The sequence below is a fragment of the Neoarius graeffei genome, chromosome 10 (genome assembly GCF_027579695.1).
Source record: "Neoarius graeffei isolate fNeoGra1 chromosome 10, fNeoGra1.pri, whole genome shotgun sequence".
In the NCBI taxonomy this organism is placed as follows: Eukaryota; Metazoa; Chordata; class Actinopteri; order Siluriformes; family Ariidae; genus Neoarius; species Neoarius graeffei.
Genome location: NC_083578.1, coordinates 3,174,108 through 3,190,331, shown reverse-complemented (window position 1 = coordinate 3,190,331; position 16,224 = coordinate 3,174,108). Strand labels below are relative to the sequence as shown.

The following is a 16,224-nucleotide window of genomic DNA, read 5'->3' as shown; positions in this document are numbered from 1 at the left end:
TGAGACCATCAGTTGTGTTGTGAAGAGGTAGAGTTGGTATACAGTGAACGGCCCGATTTGAGTACTGTTCTAATCCATATTATGCCAAGAACTACTCAACTAAGTAAAGAAAAATGACAGCCCATCATTACTTTAAGAAATGAAGCTCAGTCAGTCTGAAAAAGTTTGGGATGAGTTGGACGGCAGAGTGAAGGCAAAGCAGCCAGCGAGTGTGCAGCACCTCTGGGAACTCCTTCAAGACAGTTGGAAAACCATTTCGAGTGATTACCTCATGAAGCTGATTGAGAGAATGTCAAGAGTGTGCAAAGCTGTAATCAAAGCAAAAGGTGCCTACTTTAAGAATCTCATCTCATCTCATTATCTCTAGCCGCTTTATCCTGTTCTACAGGGTCGCAGGCAAGCTGGAGCCTATCCCAGCTGACTACGGGTGAAAGGCGGGGTTCACCCTGGACAAGTCGCCAGGTCATCACAGGGCTGACACATAGACGCAGACAACCATTCACACTCACATTCACACCTACGCTCAATTTAGAGTCACCAGTTAACCTAACCTGCATGTCTTTGGACTGTGGGGGAAACCCACGCGGACACGGGGAGAACATGCAAACTCCACACAGAAAGGCCCTCGCCGGCCACGGGGCTCGAACCCGGACCTTCTTGCTGTGAGGCGACAGCGCTAACCACTACACCACTGTGCCGCCTACTTTAAGAATCTAAAATCTAAAACATATTTTGGTTTGATTAACATTTTAAAGTTTACTAAATGATTCCTTACATGTTGCTGCATAGTCTGGATGACTTCAGTATTAATTTACAATGTAGGGAAAAAAATAAAAACATCGAATTTGAAGGTGTTTCCAAACTTTTGACTGGTACTGTGTGTGTATATATATATATATATATATATATATATATATATATATATATATATATACCTGTGAGTGTTTAGTCTACGTCTATTTCTTATCTAGAGTGTTTATACTGTTTATATTGTTTTATTTCAGTTATTCTATTTTTATTTATTGCATTGCCTGTTTGCACCGTGGGTCAGAGAGGACTGAAATTTCATCTGTTCCGTATGTTGAGCATGTATAGCATATTTGACAATAAAGTTGACTTGACTTGACTTGATGGTTTGGGCCTGTTTTGCTGCATCTGGGCCAGGACGGCTTGCCATCATTGATGGAACAATGAATTCTGAATTATACCAGCGAATTCTAAAGGAAAATGTCAGGACATCTGTCCATGAACTGAATCTCAAGAGAAGGTGGGTCATGCAGCAAGACAACGACCCTAAGCACACAAGTCGTTCGACCAAAGAATGGTTAAAGAAGAATAAAGTTAATGTTTTGGAATGGCCAAGTCAAAGTCCTGACCTTAATCCAATGGAAATGTTGTGGAAGGACCTGAAGCGAGCAGTTCATGTGAGGAAACCCACCAACATCCCAGAGTTGAAGCTGTTCTGTACGGAGGAACGGGCTAAAATTCCTCCAAGCCGGTGTGCAGGACTGATCAACAGTTACCGCAAACGTTTAGTTGCAGTTATTGCTGCACAAGGGGGTCACACCAGATACTGAAAGCAAAGGTTCACATACTTTTGCCACTCACAGATATGTAATATTGGATCATTTTCCTCAATAAATAAATGACCAAGTATAATATTTCTGTCTCATTTGTTTAACTGGGTTCTCTTTATCTACTTTTAGGACTTGTGTGAAAATCTGATGATGTTTTAGGTCATATTTATGCAGAAATATAGAAAATTCTAAAGGGTTCACAAACTTTCAAGCACCACTGTATGCCTATGTATTTTGATCCTGCTCTTTCTTTTTTGTTGTGTCAGTGCACCATTAGGCTCACTAACCACTTTTGTTGTACTCTGTGAGATGAGAATAATGGAATTCTAATTCTGTTTCTGATTCCAACAGAGAGATAGTGTGTGTGTGTTTATAAGACCACGTGGTCTGACAGTTTGTACAGTGTTTTTTAAAGGGTTTGTGTGAGACAGACTTCCATCAGAAACAACTCCTCATTCCCTCTGGATGATCAGATGATGTCTGCAGTCCTCACTACACTGTCCAGTTCAAATCAATCATTTTTGTCAATTAATTGAAGCATGACGTCACCTGTCAATCACCAGTTCAAACAGCACGATGTGTGAGAGCTGGTTGAACTCCTCCTCTCCCTCCACATAGTCATACTGCTCCAGCAGCTGCACCAGGTCCAAATCACACGACTCTTTATCCGGGAACTTCCACGACCGGAAACGGACCGGTCCGGTGCGCGAGAACACTTCCACCAGCGTTTCCTGTAAATCTATCACATCTCTGCGCAGACTCTCCACACAGTCCTGAGTTCCTAACAGATGAGTCATGGTGCAAAACAGATCGATATCATAATAATCCCTGAGATATTACTCTCCGCCACACGCCGAGGGAACCGCGCTCTCCGTTTGCGACTCGTTACCATGGAAACACGTACTCATCCAGCAAGAGAACGTCATTTCCCAGAACCGCGTGCGCTTATTTTTTTAACGGAAGTGAACTTTTTTCTTGTTTTTTTTCTTTTATTTCACACACAAATATATAATTTATTGCATTATATGATCTATTATTGAGTTTAATATTGTCGACATGACTACTAAATAATTAGATTTATTTTATTCAGCCGGAATCAACTCTCGAATGGTTACTGGGATATGTAGTTTGAAAATGCACTAAATAACTTATTCTCATCAAAATGTACATTTTAGAAATTATATAAATAGTCAGTACATCATAATATCTCCTGAGTTCACAGAAAATTATACAGAAACTTGTGTCAGGGTGAAATCTAAACCAAATGCAGGCGCAAAGTTCATTTCCACGACTTCATTTCCCACAATTCTGTGCATATTTAGTTACCGGAAGTGATCTCATATTCAACACCAGCGGCTTCCTTCACGCCGCGAGACGGATTTTTGTTCTCAACGTTTTAAAGTTCTTTAAAAAGTAAACGTATTTTTTGTTACTCAGAAAATAAGTTTACTCTTTAAGGATCATTAAGAAAAAAGTTGTTCGGATCAGGTTGTGGGTTTTATATCCGATCAGCGATGCTGCCTGTACAGATTTCTCAACCGGAAGTCAACAACAAGGTAAGAGCTAACGGTTAGCTTAGCGGCTAATGATCTTTATAAATATATGTATTTTTTAAAAAAACATTTAATCATATGCATTTGTATATAACACTTTAACACTATGGAACATTTTCTGATTCTAAAACCCTTTTAATTGTGTTTAGATGAAGCTGCAGGTTCTGTGGTTTCTCTTAGCTAGATGAGCTAACGTTAGCAAACTGCAGGCGCGAGACTGGAGCTAGGAATGTAGCTTAAAATGTCATTTTGGGGACGTAAAGTCACTTTTTATAGGCGCGAGATACTTTCTGAAATATTTAATATACGTAGCTTTGCTATAATTTTAAAATTGTGCACGTAAAATGTGATTAGTTCTGGGCGATATGACGTTATAATATCGGTGTCGCGATATGTTTACGTCACGATACCGGTTCCTTACTGTTATCGTCAGTAGGTGTGAGTGCGCTTGTGAATCTAACATTAACGTTACAGTTTCCTTTCCTTAAAACGCTTCCAATTTTTGTGGAATTGTGTTGGTTACTGATGCTTTTGTTTTATTTTCGTTCATGCATCATTTGCATGTATTACAAACAATGGACATGGTTACCCTTATATTTGTTACACGCATGTTAAAAGGACAGGTTTTGTGTTTTGTACGCAGGCCGATGAGCAGAAAGAAGAAACTCCGGCCACGAAACCCATCGTGGGGATCATCTACCCTCCTCCTGAAGTGCGCAATATCGTGGACAAGACCGCCAGCTTCGTAGCGAGGTACGGTCCCCGACACCGATCCCCAGCACTGCGGCCTTTCATGCTGTTTGTGATGATTCATCCAGAATCTGAGATTTCTGCAGTCTGTTCGTGTTATTATTCTCTAACAGGCTGTCTGAGGATATGGAAGATCCTCTAACGGAAGACCGATGACTAAAGAACATATTTGTTTGTAGCTCGTTAACTAGGAAACATGAAATGTCTCATCTCATTATCTGTAGCCGCTTTATCCTGTTCTACAGGGTCGCGGGCGAGCTGGATCCTATCCCAGCTGACTACGGTTGAAAGGCGGGGTTCACCCTGGACAAGTCGCCAGGTCATCACAGGGCTGACACAGAGACACAGACAACCATTCACACTCACATTCACACCTACGCTCAATTTAGAGTCACCAGTTAACCTAACCTGCATGTCTTTGGACTGTGGGGGAAACCGGAGCACCCGGAGGAAACCCACGCGGACACGGGGAGAACATGCAAACTCCACACAGAAAGGCCCTCGCCGGCCACGGGGCTCGAACCCAGGACCTTCTTGCTGTGAGGCGACAGCGCTAACCACTACACCACCGTGCCGCCCCGAAACATGAAATGGTTTCACTTTTTTTTTTTTTAATATGATCTGTTTGAGCAGAGCTTTTTTTTTTTTAAATCTGTGCACTGTTGTATTAGAATTCTGGTGAGATGTCTTTTATCTTTTATAAAAATGGTTACATTACATTTCCACCATCACTACTATCATGCTCAAAGCTGTTCCAGAGGTTTTGGTGTCGTGTGATTGGTCCATTTTGGACAAGTGTTGTTTTTTTGCACAAGAATTGTCTCAGATTGGTGTGAAATCATCTTCTGATAATGAAATGGGAACATTATGTATTCTCACAACCAAACACATATTTTTTTTCTTACGTTGGTCGATTATCACCTCTGACAGCGAAACCAGGGCAGAAAATCGTTCACTTGGTTTAATGATTGTGCACAAACCTAAATATCTAGATGCATACGTCATGTTGTGGAAAAAGTTACGACTGAATCGCTCTGTACAGGAACGGGCCGGAGTTTGAAGCGAGAATTCGTCAGAACGAGATCAACAACCCCAAGTTTAACTTCCTGAACCCCAGCGACCCGTACCATGCCTACTACCGCCACAAGGTCAACGAGTTCAAAGAGGGCAAAGGTCAGGAGCCGTCTGCTGCCGTGCCGAAGGTCATGCAGCAGCAGTCCATGCAGCAAGCCCAGCAGCAGCTCCCCCAGAAGGTCTGATTACCGCCTTTCGCCTAGTAACTATAATAATAATAAAAGATTAACCTCCCGTTAATCACGTTTCCTCCAGGTCCAAGCGCAGGTCATCCACGAGACGGTCATTCCCAAGGAGCCTCCACCCGAGTTCGAGTTCATGGCCGACCCGCCCTCCATCTCGGCCTTTGACCTGGACGTGGTGAAGCTGACGGCGCAGTTCGTGGCCCGTAACGGCCGCCAGTTCCTCACGCAGCTCATGCAGAAGGAGCAGAGGAACTACCAGTTCGACTTCCTGCGTCCTCAGCACAGCCTCTTCAACTACTTCACCAAACTGGTGGAACAGTACACCAAGGTGAGTCTATATCGCAGCGTTCCACGTACATTCTCCGCACGCGCTTACACACTCGCTCAGATCATATTCTTAATGTGGGTGCAAAAGTTTGTGCTCCCCTTGGTTACTCAGCAGGAAACATTTACATCTACAGCACCAGAATCTTGTGTTTATAAAGTTTTCATTAATGTTAAAACACAGCCTAAATATTCCAGAATGCTCAGAAGTTTGTACACCCACTCACATACTCCGGTTAGCTGGTTTACTAAATATCCCAATAATCCCCCAAAACAAAATCACAGAAGCAGCCTTTGTCCGTTCTGCACCCAGATTGTGGAATACTTTACCAGAAAGTATGAGGGAGGCAGACGCTGTAAAAATCTTTAAATGTCAGCTAAAAACAGTCCTTTTTACTTTAGCATACAGCTAGTTGTATGCTATATGGTTTTATCTTATTTTTATCTCTTTTTATTTTTCACTGTAATAATTACTTTCTTTCCATTTTGTCAGTGTTGTCTTTTAAAGATTTTATGTCCACTTGTGTTTTTTTTTTTGTCATTCTAGCTTTTAATGTAAAGTATTTTTAGCTGCAGTTTCTGTATGAAAAGTGCTATATAAATAACATTTTTTATTATTATTTGGATTTTTGCCTCATGAGCATTTCTAATGATCTAATCTTATTCAATTAAAAACAAAAACCAAGCAGACACGTTAAGAGTCCGTGGGAGTCAGGAAAAGAGCAGTCACATGACCTGATGCATGAAATACTGAGCCTTCAGAGATTAGAGCGGAAGAAGAAAAAAACTCAACGTAGAGATTCAGAAAAATCCAAACCAAAGAGCAAAAGAGGCAAAAATTCTTTCAAGGGTTCATCCTACAGGTATGAGAGTTTTCCGCTTTTTGGCGGTTTTCTGCTTTTTCTGAGCAAAAATCGATATTATGCCAAATCCGTTGAGATGTTTTTTTCATTGAGGGGGGTTGGGGTATGTTCCTTCGTGATACTCAAGCGTACGACGATGTTACATGTTTACATTTTCGCCATCTTTAGTCTCGCTAAGTCTCGCGGTAGAATACGTGTTATCTACAATGTAATTGGCCAAAACATCGCTGGCGAGAGCATGATAGCCAATCATAACAGTTCTTACAAGAGTGTGGGAGAGAACAAAAGCCAATCATAACAGTTCTTACAAAAGTACCCGCATCGTTCTATTTTATCGAAACTTGCACATGTTCATCGTCGCTGCGCTTCAAAAATACGCTTCTCTTTCGTATCGGCTTTTTTACTCAAAATGCCGAATACAATTGACAAGCGAGACGAAGCGAAGGTACGTGAAATCGATGCTGGTATAAAAAACAGAGAGAGGACTGACAAGCTCTTGTCTTTGGCCAAAAAGCTGAAGAAGTCGTCGAAATGATTAAATGAAAATGAAGTGACTGTGAACTATAAATAATTGTATAAAGTGTACATAGACATTATCCCATAAACTTAGCATTCGTTTGATTTAATACACTGAACATGTATATGATGGTCAGTAAATCTGAATTAATGCTGACAGTTTTGAAAACTTAAATATTTCAAAAGACTTTTTGAAATCATATGCAACTAATGAGGACATAGGGTGACCGACCTTTTCTCCCTAAGAAATGTTATTTAATATATGAACATTTTGATAATAAAACTTACGTTTAATGTGAATTTAGTTTGTCATTTTTGTTGATCATGAATTATAACCATACCCTTGAATGCAGAATGTGATTTTATTTTGAATTCAAACAATACTCCTATTGATTTGAAACATATTTTCATGTAAATATATAAAAAAGACAGCAGATTTTTTATCTACTACAGCTCAGATTGCAGAAAAAGTGGTTTGTAAGGCCTTATTTTTCAAAATTTTCCTGGGGGGTATCCCTCCCAGACCCCCGGCTTCGGGCGCCATCTTGTTTTCTGCTTTTTTGGTGACCACCCACTCTCATCCCTGATCCTATCATGTTTCACAATTAATATTTTAATTAACATGTATATTCTGATCTTTATTGGTGTTTGTGTAAAATGATCTTTTACGATCGCGTCTGGAAAAACTGACTCTGACTGTCGTTTTTGGGACAATTTTGGATGTAAGGGTGCACAAACTTTTGCACTCCACAGTATAACTGGTTCCTGTTCGCTAAGAGAGCCAGACACGGGCTTTTGTGTGACTGTCGCTTCATAAACGCACAGGTTCAGTTTAACCGTCATTTAACTTGTAATGAAACTATTATTTATTTGTTTGTTTGTTCGTTCGTTCATTTTTAAAGATTCTGATCCCTCCGAAAGGACTGCTGCAGAAACTGAAGAGAGAGGCGGAGAATCCCCGTGAGGTCCTGGATCAGGTAACGGGGTGTGAAGAACATGGATCAGGAGAAATAAATAAATTAATATCATTAAACTCCACCGCAGTGTTTATTACAGCGTGAACATTAAAGTTATATTAATATAGATCATATGTAAGGTTGCGTATAATGGTGATAATGTGACGTGTGTGTGTGTGTGTGTGTCAGGTGAAGTACCGAGTGGAGTGGGCCAAGTACCAGGAGCGAGAGAGGAAGAAAGAGGAGGAGGAGAGAGAGAAAGAGCGTGTGGCATACGCTCAGATCGACTGGCACGACTTTGTTGTCGTGGAGACGGTCGACTTCCAGCCCAATGAGCAAGGTGAGGAAGAGATGAGGATGTGTAGTAACCTCGTTTAAGGAGAGAGGGGTGTGTGTGAGTGAACGAGTGTGTCTTGGTGTTGTTCCATTATCTGTGCCCCATTATTCCCAGGCAACTTCCCTCCTCCCACCACTCCGGAGGAACTGGGAGCTCGAATCCTGATCCAGGAGCGTTACGAGAAGTACGGAGAGAGCGAAGAAGTGGAGATGGAGGTGGAAAGCGAGGACGAGGAGGACGAGCGAGACACCAGGGACGAAGGCCACACGGCTCAACTGGACCAGGACACACAGCTGCAGGATATGGACGAGGTGAACCGCTAATTATGATGTCATCATGCTCCAAGAGAACTATAAAATTCTTACGCCGTTTTATTTTGAACTCGTCACGTCTCATGACCTGTGTGTGAAACATCTCGTAGGGTTCGGATGAAGATGAGGAGTCGATGAAGGCTCCACTCCCTCCTGAAAACCCCATGCCTCCTCCTCTGCCTCCTACTCCAGACCAGGTCATCATCCGCAAAGACTACGACCCCAAGGGTGAGAGCTCGAGGTTCTCAGGAGCTCGTTCTGAATCGGTGCACTGAAATTTACTGATCAGTTTAACCCCCCTCCCCTTCTCCATCCCCAGCCTTGAAGTCTCAGGCTGTCGTGCCGCCTGGTGATGAGTTCCTCATCTCTCCGATCACGGGTGAGAAGATCCCGGCCAGTAAGATGCAGGAGCACATGCGTATCGGGCTGCTGGACCCGCGCTGGCTGGAGCAGCGAGACCGAAACCTCCGAGAGCGACAGATCGAAGAGGAGGTGTACGCCCCCGGCCTGGACATCGAGAGCAGCCTGAAGCAGCTGGCTGAGAGAAGAACGGATATCTTCGGTGTGGAAGAAACAGCCATTGGTAAGAAGATTGGCGAGGAGGAGATCCAGAAACCCGAGGAGAAGGTCAGTGATGGAGGACTAACAGTTAACTTTTACAATTTATTCTGTACACTTTTTATTCTGAATCCTGTGTGTGCGTGTGTAGGTGACGTGGGACGGTCACTCAGGCAGCATGGCGCGTACGCAGCAGGCCGCTCAGGCGAACATCACGCTGCAGGAGCAGATCGAAGCCATCCACAAAGCTAAAGGCCTGGTGCAGGAGGACGAGACCAAGGAGAAGATCGGACCCATCAAACCCAACGAGACCGCGCCCCCGCCGCTGCCCACCACCGTGCCCACCCTGCCCAAGCCCAGCCCACCCATCAACACGGCTCCCAGAGTGCCAGCTGCAGTCAGTACCAACCCTCACTTCATACTCTACAGCAGTTTATAGCATTAAAGGGAGAGTGTACACGCACACACACACACACACACACCAAATTTGATTAATAACTGTGGCATTTATGCTCATTTTTAACTTGCACACGGTCTCAATTTAGACATGAATTCAGTTGTAATTAATGCGTCATAATCTGTTTTTATCCCTTTAACACCCCACGGGCCGAGACCGTCCCTTTAACGCTCTGTATTTTATGGTGAAATGTTGAAAGTGGCTGTAATTCTTCTGTCCCAGGTTCCTCCTCCGGTGCGCACCACCCTGCTCTCCGCCGTGCCCGTTATCCCGAGGCCCCCTGTGACCCCCGTGGTACGCTTGGCCCCCGGTCAGGTCCTGACCCCGATGCCCCCCATGGTGCACGCTCCTCGGATCAACGTGGTGCCGATGCCCCCGGCCGCGCCCCACATCATGGCTCCTCGACCTCCACCCATGGTGGTGCCTGCAGGTGAGACGATCAGAAGCACACGCTATACGGCGTCACACTTTTACTCCGGCACAAGTGAGCCTTAGTGAACGCATCACTGTGCTCTGCCCCGTAGCATTCGTACCTGCCCCTCCGGTGCCCCAACCTCCTAGTGCTGTTCCCGCCCCCATGCCTCCTGCCCACCCTCCTGCTCCACACGAGGACGAGCCGGTGAGCAAGAAGATGAAGACGGAGGACAACCTGGTCCCAGAGGACGAGTTCCTACGCAGAAACAAGGTGAACACGCACACAGATCACATGACTTTAAAGTGCAACTATGAGTACTTGATGATGATGATGATGATGATGATTCCACATTGTGTTTATGATCAGGGTCCCGTCGCAGTCAAAGTTCAGGTTCCCAACATGCAGGACAAGACAGAATGGAAGCTGAACGGCCAAGTGCTGAACTTCACACTGCCGCTCACAGACCAGGTAAATCACTGACCACCCCATTTTCTCTCTCTCTCTCTCTCTCTCTCTCTCTCTCTCTCTCTCACACACGCAGTGAGAAATCGTCAGTGTGCTTATTCTTGTTCGTTTCTACATTCGTCATACTGTTTGCTTTGTCACCATAGAAGCACAAAACTGTTCATTTTAAAAGTTTATTCATAAAAATGCTCCTGTTTCAGTTCTCACCTGAGCGCTTTTGTCCATTTTAGGTGTCCGTCATAAAGGTTAAGATCCACGAGGCCACCGGGATGCCGGCCGGCAAACAGAAACTTCAGTACGAGGTAAAATAAACACGTTAGTCAGGTTTAATTTGATATAAACATTTATAAAAACAGAAGGCAATGATTTACAAATCCTTTTGAATACGATACAAAGACAGGAAATTTTAATGTTTAAACTGATAAACTGTGACCACTAGGTGGCGCTGACGCAATTAAAACTCTGCTGTAACGAGCGTCCAAATAGTTTGTTCTACAGAAGAGTTCTACTGTAACGCTGAAGTGGAGGCACTTCTCACGCGGGATGTGAAACTTTTGGCACGTTAAATTCCTTCTGATGAATTTCTCCCGAGTTGCTCTCGCAGTTCACAGAGTTAAAGGATGACGAACGGAGGCGATGATTGATTTCTGCGTCTGTTATGGAAGTGATGGAGATTACCGGTGTATCGTTGTCCTCGCACTGTTTTCTAAATTCTCACCATTCACTTCATTCATGTGGTTCAAATCACTGATGTCGTTTATACGTCGCTGCTGGGCGGGGGGTAAAAAACAAAAAACACTGCCGGTGCGATTTAACTACGTATTTAGTATCAGCAGTCGTTTCGTCTTTTTATCGAGCTTTTGATCAGCATTGTTAATTGTTAGCGATCGACACCTAAATGAAACTCGTTAAGCCTTTGTTTTATGGCATTAACGCGTCTTGTTCACTCGACTGCGGTCTCGATGACTTACTGTTTGTCTCTGGGGGAAGAGGAGCGCATGGATCAGGCTCAGGGGGTTTTGTGTTTTAAAGACTGTCTGTCTCATTGTCATTAAAGGCAGGGGATATAAACTTGGTTTGTTTTATGTGAAAGATTAGATTTAACTTCGTCATGGCACAGGTAGAAGGCAACGAAATGCAGATTGCATCTAACCAGAAATGCACAGCAGTAAATAACAAGTGTAATATACATAAATATAAATGGACAGAAATGACAGGGTATGGAATGGTGTATAGTGATGTATGGATATTTACAGTATGTACAAATGTGCGATGTGAACGTACTGTAATGCAGTGGTATGATAATATTTTGCGGTATAAATAAACAGTAGTACATAATGATAGTGCAGTGACAGTAATAGTGCAGTGAAGTCAGTTCAGGTCAATTCAGTTTGGTCGGGAGGGTTGGGTGTGTGTGTGTGTGTGTGTGTGTGTGGGGGGGGAGCCGTCGGGGTTCGTAGTAAAAGAGTTAGTTATAGCAGGGTTGCAGTGTATCTTGGTGTTTCCAGTTTAAACAGCATTGATCAGAATTTGTGAAATATTTAATCCAGTATTGTGGTGCTAATTGAAAGCTTTAGGATTTACAGTGTGATAAAGTGTGTGTGTGTGTGTGTGTGTGTGTGTGTGTGTGTGTGTGTGTGTGTGTGTGTGTGTGTGTTTGGATTGTGAATGAATCCGTTTGGTCTTTTCGTGTGCAGGGTATTTTCATCAAGGACTCCAACTCTCTGGCCTACTACAACATGAACAACGGGTCTGTGATTCACCTGGCGCTGAAGGAGAGAGGAGGGAGGAAGAAGTAGATCACACCTGTCTCTTGTCCTCTGTCTGTCTCTGTCTCTCAGATCGGGCCGTCTCTGTCTCTTGCACTCGCGCGCTCTCCCTCTCTGTGTGTCTGTCTTTTGTGCTGTCACTCTCTCTCAAATCTGGCTCTGTCACTGTCTTACGCTCTCTCTCTCAAATCTGGCTCTCGCCATCTTGCTCACTCGCTGTCTGTCTCTGTCGCGCTCTCTTTCTCTGTCGCTCGCTGTCTCTCTCACTGTCTCTCTTTCTCTGTTGCTTGCTGTCTCTCTCTCTGTTGCTTGCTCTCTCTGTCGCTCACTCTCTCTGTCACTCACTGTCTCTCTCTCTCTCAAATCTGGCTCTCGCCATCTTGCTCGCGCTCTCTCTCTCTCTGTCGCTTGCTGTCTCTCTCTCTCTCTGTCGCTCGCTGTCTCTCTCTGTCGCTTGCTGTCTCTCTCTCTCTCTCTCTCTCTCTCTCTCTCTCAAATCTGGCTCTCGCTGTCTCTCTCTCTCTCTCTCTCTCTCTCTATCTGTCGCTCGCTGTCTCTCTCTGTTGCTTGCTGTCTCTGTCGCTCACTGTCTCTCTCTCTCTGTTGCTCACTGTCTCATTCTCTCTCTCAAATCTGGCTCTCGTCGTCTTGCTCGCTCGCTGTCTCTCTCTGTCATCTGCTGTCTTGTTCTCTCTCTCTTCTCTGTCGCTCGCTGTCTCTCTCTTGCTCTGTCACTCTCTCTCTCTCTCTCTCTCTCTCTCTGTCTCCTCAGAGTTTTAAGCTTTGATGTTAAACACAGACTATAATCTGAATCCAGATCTGTTTAATTAGTTGTTAATGTTGTAGCTGAAAGTAAAAATGTTCGTTTTAATTACGCAGCTCAGAGTAAATCAGTACATCGTAAAGGGTGTTTTTGTTTTTTGGTTTGTTTTGTGGGGTTTTTTTGTTTGAGTGTTTTACTCTGAATAACGTTTCCTTTCGCAGCTGAAACTCTGACGTGATGTTTGATGAATAAACAAACTGAAATAAATTTGGTAAATCTGAATTTTGTTGGTCCTTGTTTTGTTTTTTTATCTAATGCCTGAGGGTCGGTCTCGGATCAAAAAACAATAAAATTTCTGTTTCAAAATTTGATATGTTGTCTTTGTACTATTTCAGGGATGAGAGTTTTCCGCTTTTCAGCGAATTTCCGCTTTTTCTGAGTAAAAAACTATCTTTTTATATTATGCCAACTCCGTTGAGAATTTTTTTTTTTTATTAATGTCGGGGGGTTGGGGTATGTTCCTTCATGCTGTTCAAACTTTATTAACTCCAGCGATGTTTACACATTATTTGTAAGTCGCCATCTTTAGTCTCGTTTAATCTCGTTGAATGTGATGTAAAATTCGTGTTATCTACATTGTTATTGGTCAAGACATCGATGTCAAGACCATAATAGCCAATCAAAACAGCTTTTACAAAGACACCCGCAGCCGTTTTCTTTTATCAAAACTTACACATGTTCGTGAGCTGCATATCAAAAATACTTTCCTCTAACGGCGTTTTTTCTCAAGACGCCGAATACTATTGACAAGCGAGATGAAGCGAAGGTGCGTGAAATTGATGCTGGGATAAAAAACAAGTTTAGCAAAGCAAAAGGAAAGCGAGAGAGGAGTGTGAGAGAGCAGAAGAGAGCCGGGTTAGAGCATGTAAAAACCCAGGAGGCGCTGGCTAATGAAAGAAAAAGGAAAAAAGAGAGGACTGATGAGCTTTTGGCTTTGGCCAAGAAGCCGAAGTCTAAATGATCAAATGAAAATTTGTTTCAAAAATAACTGGGAACTGTAAATAACTGTAAAAAGTGTAAATAGACATTTTCCTTTTGAAGAAAACATACAAGTGATGTGGACAGTAAGATAAAGACAGTCCCCATAAAATACGCATTTGTTTGATTCAATACATTGAATATATGATAATTTGAATTATCGCTGACAGTGTTTATAACTATAACTTTGTGAAGAAATCATATACAAGTAATGTGGACATTAGGAAAAGGTCAGTTTCCATAAGATATGAATGTTTTTATTTAATTCAATATATTGAATATATGAAAATTTGAATTATTAATGGAAATGTAAATAACTATGAATTTTAATTGACATTTTTTAGAAAAACAAGTGATGTTGGGGCGACATGGTGGTGTAGTGGTTAGCGCTGTCGCCTCACAGCAAGAAGGTCCTGGGTTCGAGCCCCGTAGCCGGCGAGGGCCTTTCTGTGCGGAGTTTGCATGTTCTCCCCGTGTCCGCGTGGGTTTCCTCCGGGTGCTCCGGTTTCCCCCACAGTCCAAAGACATGCAGGTTAGGTTAACTGGTGACTCTAAATTGAGCGTAGGTGTGAATGTGAGTGTGAATGGTTGTCTGTGTCTATGTGTCAGCCCTGTGATGACCTGGCGACTTGTCCAGGGTGAACCCCGCCTTTCGCCCGTAGTCAGCTGGGATAGGCTCCAGCTCGCCTGCGACCCTGTAGAACAGGATAAAGCGGCGACAGATAATGGGATGAGACAGCGTCCCAGCTTTATAGGATTGGAGCTGTATAACAGCCTGACGCAGAGTGTTTTATTCATTACAGTGTGTCAAAGTAAAAACAGGTTTATGTATCAAAACTCAGTTAAGGTTCTTAATCAGTGCTGGGATTTAAGCCTACAACCTTCAAATTGTTACTGCAGTCTGTTTTAAAGTGCTTACCAGGAGTGAGGTTCAAACCCACAAGGACATGTGTCCAACACTTTCACCCCTCAGCCATCCTGGAGAGCTTGGCCCCAGCAGACCTAATGAGACCGCTGTGCCCACCCCCACTGCTGTTGGTGCTTGAATAGCGCCCCCTACTGTCCTTCAGTAAAGTTCCTGCTTGTTAGAAACAGCGTCACGTTCGTGGATTTAATCTTTATGACTATTAGATCTTTCAGCACCACTAAATTAATAATCTGAGTGTGTGTACGTATATTTTTGACCGTGTGTGTATAATCAACTGATTGTAGATGATGATGATTCCACATCGTAACTGATTGTGTGTTTATGATCAGGGTCCCGTCGCAGTCAAAGTTCAGGTTCCCAACATGCAAGACAAGACAGAATGGAAGCTGAATGGACAAGTGCTGAACTTCACACTGCCGCTCACAGACCAGGGGTGGGTTCCCCAGAAGCATCGTAGCACAAAGATCATCGTTAAATGGTAGAGTGAGCATCACAATGAACACTCTCTCTCCTAGTTAAGATGCTCTTAGTGTTAAGAGGCTTTTGGGAAACCCATCACAGGTAAATCACTGACCATCTGTTTCACACACACAAAGTTAACAAATTCATCCTCTGTACTGTATTTGTTTAATCTGCAGGATATTTTCATCAAACCCCAACTCTCTGACCGATCACAACATGATTCATTTAGACCTTCTGTTAAGGAAGAGTTCAATCACACACGTCTCTTTCAACCTTCTAACTCTTACAGTAGTTCGTAAGCATGTTCATCTCTCCTAGCAGATTTGTTGAACAGCATTTACCAGGAGTGGGCTTTGAACCTACAGTACAAGCGCATGTGACTGTTGGCTCTTAGGGCCAGTGCCTGCACCACTCAGCCTTTTAATCTAGTCCAAGTGATGATGTTTTTGTTGTTGTTATTCATTTATTTTTTTTATCCAGTTTTTAAAATGTAAAATATAAATGTTGATCATGAAAGGTTATTTTATTTGCTAAAGATGATACAAATAAGAATTATTTGGGGAAATATCCGTCGATATTGCGTCATAAAAATTGAAATATTCTTAAAATTGTACATGTGCAAGGACAAACAAACCAAATGTAATGGATTTAAGCATAAAGTTGCACCATGTTTTTTAAAATGTTTTATTTATTCATTCCTTCAGATTATAAAGTGCAAAAATATGTTTGAAAGATTGTCAAGAAATTGAAGCAACATAAACATCTACTACATCTAATTTACTTTAATTTCTTTATTCTTGACCAGTATTTTACAATAAACATCACTTTTATATCAGTAAAACAAGAGCAGAGCAATCTCCTTTTCCTGCATCTTTTTTCTCTATAAGTGTTTTATTTTCACGTATTTTTAAATTAATTTATTC

General features: G+C 42.8%; 2 protein-coding genes across 2 annotated transcripts; one reads left to right on the top strand and one right to left on the bottom strand.

Moving 5' to 3' along the window:
• Positions 1-2,122: 2,122 nt before the first annotated feature.
• Positions 2,123-2,411, bottom strand: ccdc157 (coiled-coil domain containing 157). The gene has a single exon (XM_060930656.1). It carries the CDS (start codon positions 2,372-2,374, stop codon positions 2,123-2,125), a length of 252 nt encoding a protein of 83 aa, XP_060786639.1. The 5' UTR covers positions 2,375-2,411.
• Positions 2,412-2,915: 504 nt separating this feature from the next.
• sf3a1 (splicing factor 3a, subunit 1) lies at positions 2,916-13,244 on the top strand. The gene is made up of 15 exons (XM_060931114.1): positions 2,916-3,133; positions 3,774-3,883; positions 4,923-5,133; positions 5,210-5,467; positions 7,745-7,819; positions 7,988-8,138; positions 8,250-8,446; positions 8,557-8,674; positions 8,766-9,073; positions 9,156-9,401; positions 9,684-9,891; positions 9,986-10,146; positions 10,243-10,344; positions 10,572-10,643; positions 12,039-13,244. The coding sequence occupies exons 1-15, from the start codon at positions 3,092-3,094 to the stop codon at positions 12,138-12,140; spliced, it is 2,361 nt and encodes a 786-aa protein (XP_060787097.1). The 5' UTR covers positions 2,916-3,091; the 3' UTR covers positions 12,141-13,244.
• The last annotated feature ends 2,980 nt before the right edge of the window (positions 13,245-16,224 follow it).